Genomic DNA, 12,051 nt, shown 5'->3' with positions numbered 1-12,051 from the left:
AAGCATTATGTTTTCAGGTTGTCCGTCCGCCCCATTCTCGTGAACGCGATATCGCAGGAATTTCTTCAAATTTGGCAAAAACGTCCACCTGGACTCAAGGATGAACGGATTCGATTTGAACCCATTTTTAAAAAGTGTAATCATTGGATCATCTGTATTGGTGGCTATGGTGAACGACATGTCACTAATATCAAGAGGGACAGGCCTACCACGATTTTAGCTGCTTGGAATTTTTTCATTCAAATATGTCCTTTGCTGAGTTACTAAACATGTCCTCTCTCTTACAGCGATGGTTGAAGCAGGCTCTAGAGGAGGAGGGCTCTACCAGCCCAGCCAGAAGACCAAGCCTCCTCATGCCCTGTGAGGGCCCTCTAAGCCCTTCCATCAATGGAGATTCTGACAGCCCTCTACCCTACAATGGCAACTGCTCACTCCCAGGTAAGCTAGTTATAAACGATGTCTCTGATAATTAATTCTCCTTTTAATTGGTCAAAACTTTGTTATATTTGCATGTGCTTTCTAGTAGTAAGACATATTCTGACCCACTTTTAACAAAGTTCACTTCAGAATAAAAGCACTTGCAGAAATACCCAACTACAGCACACACTATTTTCCTTCTTACAGAGTTGCCCACGCCTCTGAAAAAGCGGCGGTTGAGTCCATTAGATGCGTGCATGTCTGAGAACTCAACACCATACGGATCCCCTTGTGCCACGCCCACCAGGATGGACCAATCGGAGGCACCCACAACTCCCCACTTGTTGGCCACCCCCCCACGTCTTCGTACTGAGGAGCCCAGTGCAGAGCCCTTGCCTACTACCCCAACACAGACACTTAGTGCCCCACAGGAGGTAAGAAAGTCTATATTAAAAATACCCTGGTTCTCACACTTGCATACGGGAAGAAAGGGAGTCAGGTGTTGACATCTGTCCTTGTGTGTGCAGAGTGAATCTTCAGTTGACAGCTCCCCAGAAGGCAGCCACAGACCCAGTAGCCAAGAGGTGAGTGGAAGAGATGCCAAGAGTTAACTCAAGCTGTTTTTTTCCCTCTCTCTCTCAAAATAACCCGATATCTCTTGATGCAATATTGTTATGACATAAGGGGAAAAATGTTAATGTTTAAGCAAAGCTGGTGTCAACAGAGGTCAGTTAGTAGCACAGTCCTATCTTAACCTAGTCTCGCTGGCCAGCCTCCTCTCCCTTCCGTCCGAGGAGTCTGGCGCCGCAGGTCTCCATAGTGGGATTGCGATGGGCGACGCTTAGCGGCAGTGCCCTTGGAAAATAGTTTCAAACAATCCAACTTGCCGTTTTCAGCGTGTAGCAACGAGCTAGCGTGTAAGTTTCTGCCGTTAGCTTGCTAGCTAGTTAGCGTTGTTGTTTTCCCTGAGGCGGCAGGGGACTATTTACAGCAACACACAGGGAAGAGGGAGCGGAAGCCACTCTGATTGACATGGTCGGAGCCAATGACAGAGCTTCTTAAGCGGGGAGCGGAAATCCGGCAGCGTCTGAAACCGACGCCTCCAATGGGAGAGCAGAGTAGAGCAGGGGAGGGTTTATCCCAGTTATGGAGACCTGCGGCGCCAGACTCCTCAGACGGAAGGGAGAGGAGTCTGGCCAGCGAGACTAATCTTAACCTAACTAACAGAATATCCGTGCAGTGTATCGGGTTTTGCAGCCCAGCATCACAAATTCGCAATATTAATCTGCGCAGGCCTCGCTCACAGAGTTGGCATGCAGCCTCTCCTCTCTCTCCCCAGAGGGTTTTCATAGTCCACTTCCCTTGCTCATTCCAACTCTACTCACCTGGAAAATAATGCATTTTCATCCATTGTGTCACGTAATGATGATCCCTCTCTCCTTTCCTAGGCCGATCGTCCCCCTTCACTGCTCTCCTCCCCCTGTGTCAGGGTTCCCAGTTCAGATGGGCTCCCGACAGAGGCCAAGGTGTTGATGCCTGATAGCCCCCAACCTCCCACTGCTGAGTCCATGGACTGTGGTGGAGAGGACAGGGCCGCCGATGTTGGGGTCGTGGAAGGCAGTAGTGAGGCGGCCTCCTCCACAGAACAAGCTGCTTCTTCCTCCTATACTGGCTGGATAAAAAGCCCAGAGAGAGGCCCTGCTGGACCAGCTGGCCTGAACTTCTCTCCAGTCAACTCCAACTTGAGGGATCTCACCCCCTCACATACGCTGGAACCCCTGGCAGCTCCCTTCAGGCCTGAGGCTGCAGCTGGTGCTGCAGGAGGGGTCACTGTGGGGACGGGGCCAGTGGTTGGCTCTTCAGCCCCCTTCAGTGAAGGCCAGGGGCAGCTCTTCTATCCCTGCACAGAGGAGGGGAGTTCCCTGGGTTTCTCTCGGTCACTGAGTGGGGACGGCACCGGAGAGGGAGGGGGCTCGTCGCAGAATCCCCCACAGAAGAAAAAGGTGAGCTGCAACAGTTTAAAGCTGTTTGTAAACATGCAGTGATCTCCTACTCATAACTGCACCTTAGTCAAATGTGCTGCATGTTTACAACCAAGTCTCTGTTCTGAGTGCACTCCCGCGACTGTGGAGGATATACCACCTACGCCCTAGTCTAAGCTCCACATCGCGGTGCCTGCGGCTGTTTAGCAGGTCGCAGCAGATGCTCCGGAGGCATGGAAGACGTGCTAAGCGAGCACATACAGACCATAAATGTCCCTGTGCTATTTAATAATTTCATGAATGGATGTAGTTACATGGCTGGATTATTTGGAAGAGAGCCAAATTGATGAGTAAACAAGTAGCCTACTCTAAAAGTTTAATGGTTTCTTTTCTTCCATCTGCCAGTTTGAAAATTTAACAAGGAGATGATATTTAGGCTATTGAGTGATAAGTGCCCGCAGTATTAACGTTCACGTAGCCTATATTAGGGTAATTAATCATTCTGCATATCAATGAATTAAATGGCAAACTCATGATCAGCGAGTGAGGACACTCAACACAGCCCATAGACATGAGCCACAGCCAGGTGGGAGAGAAAAGCAACACACTTGTCTCTCCAGCGCACGCTGTTTAAAGTGGAAATTCGTTCACCAGAAACACATTTTCGTTCTGACCTTTTAAAATTAGTTTCTGCTGAATTTTTAACACTTAATATGACATGGGTCCATGTAGCCTATAATTCATTTGAGAATTGTGAATATGGATTTTTTTTTCTGCCTGTGTTCGGGGGAGAGAGAGAGCCGGGAGCTCACATTGCACTCCTCTCTCCGTGACGAGTTTAGCCTATTCCCCATGCCAACACGTTTTAAGCTGCATTGTTTTCTCATCAAGGCAATGTCGAGGAAATATTGGCTCATATTGTGTCTGCAAATGCAGATAGGAGCGTGCATGTTGTCTGTTTCTATAACGATGTGGCTCAAGAATGACGTATGACGTGCCGAAAAAATAGGCTATAGCCTAGGCATATTCCCGCTGCAAAGTCGATCTCTGAGATGAATACTAGAGGAATAAATGCATTAAAAACTAGCATTCGAACAAATAATTTGATCCAGAGCAGAGAATTGTAGCCTGTTCTGTACCTTTCCTCTGCAGTAGGCTACCACGCCGGAGCTTCTCCCCATGTTTAGAAAGTGGTTTATTGCAGGGGTACTCAACTTGCTTTGCCCGGAGGCCACTTTTGCAAAATGACAGGAGGCCAGGTGCCAGTTAATAAACTAACATTAATAATATACATTTTTCTGTAGCGGATTGTAGGTATTTGGGGTGTCAGCCGGAGTTTAGTCTGACAATTTTGTGCACACAGGATAGGTTAAATTAAGTTAGTTAGTACATACAAGTACCTGGGTGGTGAGCAGGTGGCGATATTTGAGAATTTAGCTGGAGCGCAGTTGAACTTTATAGTTTTCATTGTGAATTAGAAAATGGCCAGTGGGCCACTTGGCACCCTATCACGGACCGCATCTGGCCCCCGGGCCGCAAGTTGAGTATCACTGGTTTATTGAGTCATGTCTAGCAGGGTACCTGTGGGGGATAGTCGGACCTGATTCTATGGCTATGATCCACAGTTCATGTTTAGAAGAGGCTTATGTTTAGAAGAGGCTTAATTGTTATTGTAAGCCCCTTTGAGCTGTGTTGCATGGCAAGATGAGACAAAACTTTAATGATCCTGATGGGAAAAGTTTGTTGCAGCAGCAAATGATTAATCTAGGAAAAGAAAATGTAAAGAAAAATAGATCAAATGGGAGTTACATAACACTAGAAACATATGAAGTAATTTATGAATGAGAGTAGTGGGGGGTGGGGGGTGTATGGATTACAGCGCTAAGCATCGTATGTCGGTTGAAATATGTAGCGCATAATGAAAGAGTGAAAAACAATTATGCACATTTCTGCACATAATGTGCAGAAAATGCTCATGTCCACATTAAATGGTCTGCAGAGGGTCATATGCACATAGAAAAAGTTTGTAGGCAAGTAGAAATCCATGATCAGACCCTGTTATGGCTTGAATTGTTCTTATTGGCTCAAATTTCAAATCACTCACACCACAAAACAATGCGGATCAGATGATCTCAAGTCAGGATGAAAGGACTGCATGCCACAAAGTGCCCTTTTGTGTCCACTGCAGACTGTTGAAATGCTGCCCCCTCCTGGTGTTACAGTAGACTTGCTGTTGTGTTCGTAAATTACGTCATCGTACTGCATCTTCCCAGGTATCCCTGCTAGAGTACAGGAAGCGTCAGCGTGAGGCTCGGCGCAGCGGCTCCAAGACCGAGTGCAGCTCTCCCATTTCCACCTTGCCGCCTTTGACCGTGGACGCCTTCCCTGTCGCCGTAGAGACCAGCGGTGAACCTTCTCTACCGCCTGCTCCCACAGCTCCAAGCAACACCAACAACGCCCCTGTAAAGGAGCCCCAGGACAGTGAGGAGACGGAGGCTCCTGGAGAGAAGGAGGCAGGAGAAGGACAATGGTACACGCTCTGAAACATGCTCTTGGAGAAGACATTACCGACTTTCCTGTTGTTGATTAGAGTGGATTTGAATATATTAAGGATCGTAGCTTTCACATATATTTAACCACTAATTGTATTTTGTTGAAAGAGCAGGTATATTCTTAATGCAGCCATGAGGAACTCTTAACTGGTTAGGAAACGGTCAGAATTTTATACTGGTGCTTCATATCTTACCTACATCAGCAAATGAGACCATCAGCGAGGAGATCGGCGATTTTGATATCATCTTTCTAAATGCCTGTGCGCTCACACACAGCGGGACTTCCTGTGTTCACGTCCATGTGAAACTGGTTGTAATTTTTGTTCTGGCCGGCGAATAACCAATAACGTTAACCTTATGGAATAAATAAAAGAGCGGGGGAGGCTCGATGTTCAGCGGGGCTCGGAGAAGCCCTGGCCGGCCTGTTACAGCTTGGCCAACCCGCTGGTCACAGCAGGAGGAGACTTGGTGTTCAGGAACACTACCGCTTTTGTCCACAGGGTACCTGCAGAACATTACTGAATTAGTCCATTGGCACAAGAATTTCATACAGACTGTTAATTGGAACCTTAGGTTCCGAACCTAAATACCTGCCAAAATAATGGAAGCATTCAAGTAATTGAGGCATGCATATTATATTGAAAGTAGGCTCTTGTGGTGCCCTGCTGACAAATTGCCCCCCCCCCCCCCCCACCTAAGTGGGTGTACGCCGTATACCAGCATATACCCTGCACTACACCACTGCTTGAGGGGGTTCCAGGGGGTCCCCAGCAAAACGGGGAATCATTTATTTTCACTATAATTCCATCCGTAAGTAACACAATGACAGAATGTATGACTACTATGGTCGTGTATCATACACTTTCTTTAATCAAACATCTAAAAGCTAAAATCTTATCAGATGGGGGACCCTGCGACAAAATCAAATGGGGATCCGTGGTCTAATTTGTGTCAGTTTAGGGGTCCTTGTAGGGGTGTCACGGTACACAAAAGTCACGGTTCAGTACGTACCTCGGTTTTGGGGTCACGGTTTGGTACGAATACGGTACAACGGAGAAAAAAAGCAACAAATCACAAATTCTGTTTTTTTCCCTTTGAATTTTTCTGAATTCTGTGTTTTGCTTTTTATGCTCATTTTACCAACAGAAATAGTGTCTAATAAGGGGGAATTAATAAATGTCCACAATTTAATAAGATCTAGGCAATCCACGCAAAAAGGTTTTACTCTAGCTGGACAGGGTGCGCCTCCCTCTCAGATGTCTGTATTCCAGCTGTTTGACAGGGCAAAGGCACTTTAAATCTTTATACAAGTTTGTAAACAGAGTGCATGTGGAGTAGCCTACTCCCACCCACCCCTCCCCCACTGTAGTTGTCAGACAGTGGGGTGGCTTTCACTTTCCCAAGTAAGTAGGCTAACGTTAGTGGATGCGAGTTTTGTTTACCATAATGATTACGTTCGGACATCATAATGGATTATTGGAACATAACAAGGAGTCATCCCCTCTTCCTCACCACATCTTGCTTGTCATCTCACGCGATGTAAGTTGCTTGTTTACAAGTTAACAACAGCTTTGTCAGTGTTATGTAATGTTTAGCCACGACGCTCAACTCCAAAGGAGTAAAGGAAAGTCCTTATAGTTGCGCATCGTGGCTACCGGTACGTAACGTTACATTAGCAAGCTTACCTCATTGGCTTGATGTTGACAGAATTTGCAAAACAGCTTATCGCCTGAGTCATAAAAGTCATTAGGATACTGCTTTGCACTCGCTTTTTTGACGACGGTAAAGGGGGGGCAGCTGGACGCTTCAATATTGTTGGGGTTTAGTACAGTGGTCCCCAACCACCGGGCCGCGGACCGGTACCGGGCAGCAAAGCATTTCGTACCGGGCCGCGAGCCGGTCCAAAAAAATATATGTATACATTTTTTTTTTTTTTATATAAACATAGGCTATAATATTATAGGCTGTGTGTGGTAGTTGAAACATAGTTTCAAGTTGATGTTTATTTATGTTTGTAGTTAAAACAAAAACATAAATACTGTATAGGCTACATACAGTACAAAGGCTGTTGTTTACCCTTTGCCACCACCTGGTGAGTAAATATATATGTAACTAAAACCATTAAAATTTACAACCGGTCCGCAACTTTTTTCCCATGTATCTACTGGTCCTTGGCACAAAAAAGGTTGGGAACTCCTGGTTTAGTAGATTGGAAGCTATGGCTTGTAAACACGCTGGAGCGACCCCTGGTAATGTTTCCTCTCCACAAAATGTTCCATTCAGTGAACGCCGATTTCGATGGTCCTTGTGTTGTTTTGGTGTGTCTTCTCCTGTGGCGTTTAGGTGCTTTCACCACCTTTTGGATTCAACGTATTTGTCGTGTCGCTTCATGCACCGAACCGTGACGCCCATACCGTGAATCCACGGGACGAATACATGTACCGCGACACCCCTAGGTCCTTGACATGAATAGGTTTATTTACATGAAAATCTTTGAGATTATTGCTTTAATGTTTTTACATCTAAAATGTATAGTATTTTTCAGCTTGGGAAAGAGCAAAATCGGCCTCTTAACTCATTAAGTGCCATAGACGACCTAACTCGTCTTACATAATCCAGCGCTTAAGTGCCAAGGACGAGCTAACTCGTCTTACATAAACATTTTTTTTTTTTGACGGTGGGACATCAATCAACCCCTTTTACATCTTCGAGATAACTATTTGGAGCAAGAGCATGTGTGTAATCTATTTTACCGACCACTAAGTGGCGACAGAGACCGAGAGAAGCCACAGCCATGGGACCCAAAAGCCACGGGACCAAAAGCAGCCGCCTCTTCGATGGCGATTTTACAGTCAGAAGCCCGAGACACACACACAGAACGGACAGAGATCCCTTCCCCCCAGAGCCGCGCAGCAACGCGCGAACACACACACACACACACACACACACACACACACACACACACACACACACACCGCGGGAGCAAGCCATTCAAGGAAATGGCGCCGCGATTTTACAGTAATCCATTTCAGACTCGTCTTGCCCGACAGGCAGACAGGCAGGCAGGCAGCAGCAACGCGCTTCTGACACGCCCGCTGTTAGAGCCAGGAGGAAGGAGGAGAAGACACACGGAGGGAGGAGTTTGAATGAGAGGGGTGTTTCCTGTTGTTATGGAGGAAATTACTGTTCAAAACTATTGTTTAGAATGTCTGACGGTCTTACTGATGCCAAAAATGAATGGTTAAAGTGACTGTTTCACAAAAAGCCATTTATCTCTGAATAAATTTCCAGACGCTGAAACCATGCTGTACTCAACGGCTAATATCTACATAACTACTAACTCTGCAAACTAACTCTTTTAGACAGAGAAAGCACACATTCTATTAGTTATTTTTAGATGATTGGTGTTCATGAATTCTTAACAGAAAAGAATCCTCGGCTGTTCTAAAATGAGCCAGAATCGTCAAAAACACCCCTGGCACAACTTACCTACAGGAATGAAAACATGGCTGGCATTCAATGTGTTAAGCAGAATTTGAATGTGGGTCAGTCAACCAGCAAGATCTTTGTCAATAGTGCCCCAAGTGTCATTTATTTTCCATAATTCATACTGTGTTCATATTGTGCCTATGTAGTGTATACACTTCAGTAGCTTATGTGGTCTTGCTGTCCTACTGGGAACAAGGTTGTGACTTGTGATGTTACTGATGTTTCTCCTCAGGACGTCGTCCACCTCTGTGGAGCAGGCCCGAGAACGCAGCTATCACAGAGCTTTGCTGCTTAGCAAGGATAAAGAAACAGGTGCGAATAATGACAATGAAACACGGTCATCCACATGAAGTCTTTTGTAATTTCAGGCATTTTTACTCCTTTGTAATTATCTTCCACCTTGTTCTAGATGGAGAAACGGAGGGTGATGATACGCCAGCAGTGAGGGATTGTCCATCTCCGAGTCTACACAAGACCCCAACACATGCAGTAAGAAAACACTATGGTGCTGTAAATCCCTCTCATCCCCACTAGTCATCACAAAGTGCTAACACTGTGTGTCTTCCCCCCTCCAGCCTTGCTCTCCTGGCCCTGCTGCCCTGCAGCCTCCCAGTTGGCCAGCTAAGGAAGAAGAGAGCGACGGTCAGCCTCGGACGCCCAATCCGACCAGCCAGCCGCCAAGCAAGCCCACAGCCCCCAAGGCAGCCCCTCTGACCCCCACCAAGCTGCATGCCTCCCCCCTACCCTCCTCCCCCGTCCACTACCCCGGTCCCTCCCTCCTCCACTCTCCCAAGCCCCAGCCTCAGGGCTCGACCTTCCGCAGCCAGAGGGCGCTGTTCTCCCCCCAGCCTCAGACCCAACCCCAGCCCCAGGCTCAGACCGGCCCAGCCCCTTTCCCCCAGTACAATGCCCAGAGTGCTCCCCCACCACCCCCTCCTCCTCCACCGGCCCCGCCGGCCTCGGCAGCCTATTTCCCCAGCCAGAGCGCCTCGGCCACCGGGCCCTTCCCCGGGTTCAAGCCTGCCGTCACGTCCCCCTATCCTCCTGGTTCCCAGCCCCTGATGCAGACTCTTCCCCACGGCGTGCACTACCAGAACTCAGCCGCCCCGCCGCCTCCTCCCCCTCCACCCCCACACCCGCTCCACGTCAGCCTGCAGCCTCCTCCCATCCAGCAGCAGCAGCTCCTACTGGTGGCTGCCCCTCCCCCTCCTCCTCCCCCGCAGGCCCAGGCCTCCCAGCAGCAGCCTCCCACCCTGCTGTCGCTCACCCCTCCACCTCCTCCTCCGCCACCTCCCCCCGCCCCCTCCACCGCCGCCCCCATGCAGCCCCACCATTTTCACAACTTAGGGGCTTTCCAGCCGGCCTTGCTGCACCCCGGTGCCGCCGCCAACGCTTCGGTTCCCCCGTCCTCCTACCCTCCACCCCACCAGCAGACGGGACTGCCTCCCCCTCCCCCTCCGCCCCCCCAACAGACTCAGCCGGGCCCGGTCCTGGCGCAGCCCTCGGCCTCCCAGATGCCTAGTGGGACTCGTGGAGCCCCCGCGTCCTCGACCCCCTTCCACAGTTCGGGGTACCTGGGCACGGGGTGGCACTGACCGCCCTCCCTGCCGTGGGGCCTGGCTGCCCCCTACTACAAACTGTGAGAGGGGCATGTAACATAAGCTGTAGATATCTTTTCTATGTACCTGAACACATGGCCAATGGAAAAACAGCTGATGAAAGTGGGATGAAAGGGTACTTTTTAAAAAAGGACGGGAAAATTATAAAAAAAAGACTGAAATAATCTTCAAAGCAGACTTTGTATAGAAACGAAGATGGACGATCCCCCGGTGCTCATAACCCTCTCTCTGGCCTCATTTTGTTTTTATATATCCTTCCTCTGATGGAGTGGAAAGCTCTCTGTCCTGTTTGTGATGGAGTGGAAAGCTCTCTGTCCCGTTTCTTGTTTGGACCCCCGCACTTTGTTTATCAATGAATGGACATTCCAGCCTATACCCCCCCAACCACCTTTGTCAGTTATTCCTTTCACTTCCTCTTCCTCTCTTGTCTGTTGTATGCTCTCTACACCATTTATTTGTTTAATCTAGTGGCTCATTATAGCGAAGAGAAAGCTTTTTGTATAGAGAAAAAAACAGAATTATTTTTTTTATTCCTCTGTCTAAAAACAAATATCTGTGCACCGCTACAGAGATTCAGAAAAAAACCCTTCTGGGAGCCCGCTTCACTGCCCCAGGAGGCTGCACTCGTGTGTGTGTGTGTGTGTGTGTGTGTGTGTGTGTGTGTGTGTGTGTGTGTGTGTGTGTGTGTGTGTGTGTGTGTGTGCGTGTGTGCGTGTGTGCGTGTGCGTGTCTGGTGTGAGAGTCAGAGGTGGAAAGCACGAGAGAAAGAGTTGTAGTGTAATGAGTGCTTGTAGTCTTCTGAGGTAGAGTGGTCTCACTCAGGTAGGACGTTAGCGGTTTATTTTTGAATATCAATGGTTATTTGTAGAAAGTGTAATTTAATGTATAGGTGGTTACTCCAGCTTTCACCAGGAACAGGTTGTAAATATTTGCTTCTTTTCTTTTCTATGCTTGTACAATTCGCTCCCATCCCATTTTGGAATATGGTTGTAAATATGAATGCTCTCTTGGCAAACCTGAATGTTTCTGTGACGGTAGCATTATTTTAATTTTATTTCCCCCCCTGGACTCTTCAACTTTGTCTTTTTTATTATTTGTGTGTGTGAGTGTATGTTTGTGCGGAGGGGAGAGACTCACAGACACTGCACTGGTTGGCTATTTTCATGGTTCATTATATTAAATCACTGTAATGACAGTTTTATACCACTTGTTGTGTCATGTGTCTCTGTCTGGGTAAACGTTCCGCTGCCAGCCTTGTTGACAGGCGTCACTGTCTCCCTCCAGGACACAAGACGGACAGCATTGAAGGACTGCAACAAGCTACTGCCGAGAGGCTGAGATATACCTGTGAGAAAGGCTCGTTCCAGTCTGTTGTGTGTTTGTCTACCTTTGGTTTGTGTCTTCTTATACATTCTTTCCCACACACAGAATGAGAGAGTAAATTAAACCAAATAAATATGTTTTAATGGCATAGTCATTAATGATTTCTACCACATGAACCAGCCACTTCGAAGAGATGTTTGATAGATCACAACTTTGATTTTATTGAAAACACATACCTGACACTGCTGACAGTCTCTGCTGTTACAGGGTAACGCTGTCAGGCACTGTGCTAAACAAATCCAAATCCATTACTACACAGACCAAACATCTTGCTGCAATTGGCTGCTGTCACCTTGTTATGGGAAATGTAAATGTGTGTTGGACGACACAATCTGCGCCAGCAAATCTATCCTACCCAGTCTCATCAATTTTCAGTTCTTTCTCAATGCAGCTGTACATCAATATGACATCACACATTGGCAGGACTGATGTGTGCCTTGGACACATTCAAAAAACATTGTTAAGTGTTGAAATTCAGTGACATCCTCCTTTAAGGTGAGACGCCCCATGAATAGGGAAACATTTGTAACTAATAGATATCACCATGAAACCTTTCTGAAATCTTATATTTAATTATGCAAATGAAGCATTGTCGACTTAAACATGCGC

General features: G+C 47.4%; 1 protein-coding gene across 7 annotated transcripts in view; it reads left to right on the top strand.

Moving 5' to 3' along the window:
- kmt2e (lysine (K)-specific methyltransferase 2E) overlaps positions 1-11,257 on the top strand; it is a 78,130-nt gene extending 66,873 nt beyond the window's left edge. For 6 of the 7 annotated variants that reach the window (XM_083632150.1, XM_083632148.1, XM_083632147.1 and 3 more), the window contains 8 exons: positions 288-438; positions 625-851; positions 945-1,001; positions 1,866-2,420; positions 4,673-4,929; positions 8,673-8,752; positions 8,850-8,929; positions 9,016-11,257. In XM_083632150.1, coding sequence (XP_083488276.1) covers positions 288-438; positions 625-851; positions 945-1,001; positions 1,866-2,420; positions 4,673-4,929; positions 8,673-8,752; positions 8,850-8,929; positions 9,016-10,035 — 2,427 coding nt within the window. In that variant the 3' untranslated portion in view covers positions 10,036-11,257. The remainder of the gene's footprint in view (positions 1-287; positions 439-624; positions 852-944; positions 1,002-1,865; positions 2,421-4,672; positions 4,930-8,672; positions 8,753-8,849; positions 8,930-9,015) is intronic. The other variant, XR_014552490.1, reaches the window with a different exon arrangement.
- Positions 11,258-12,051: the final 794 nt, after the last annotated feature.

Source organism: Poromitra crassiceps (assembly GCF_964638095.1).
Source record: "Poromitra crassiceps genome assembly, chromosome: 2".
Classification (NCBI taxonomy): domain Eukaryota; kingdom Metazoa; phylum Chordata; class Actinopteri; order Beryciformes; family Melamphaidae; genus Poromitra; species Poromitra crassiceps.
Note: the sequence above shows the minus strand (reverse complement) of the source record. Positions and strands in the feature narration are given on the sequence as shown.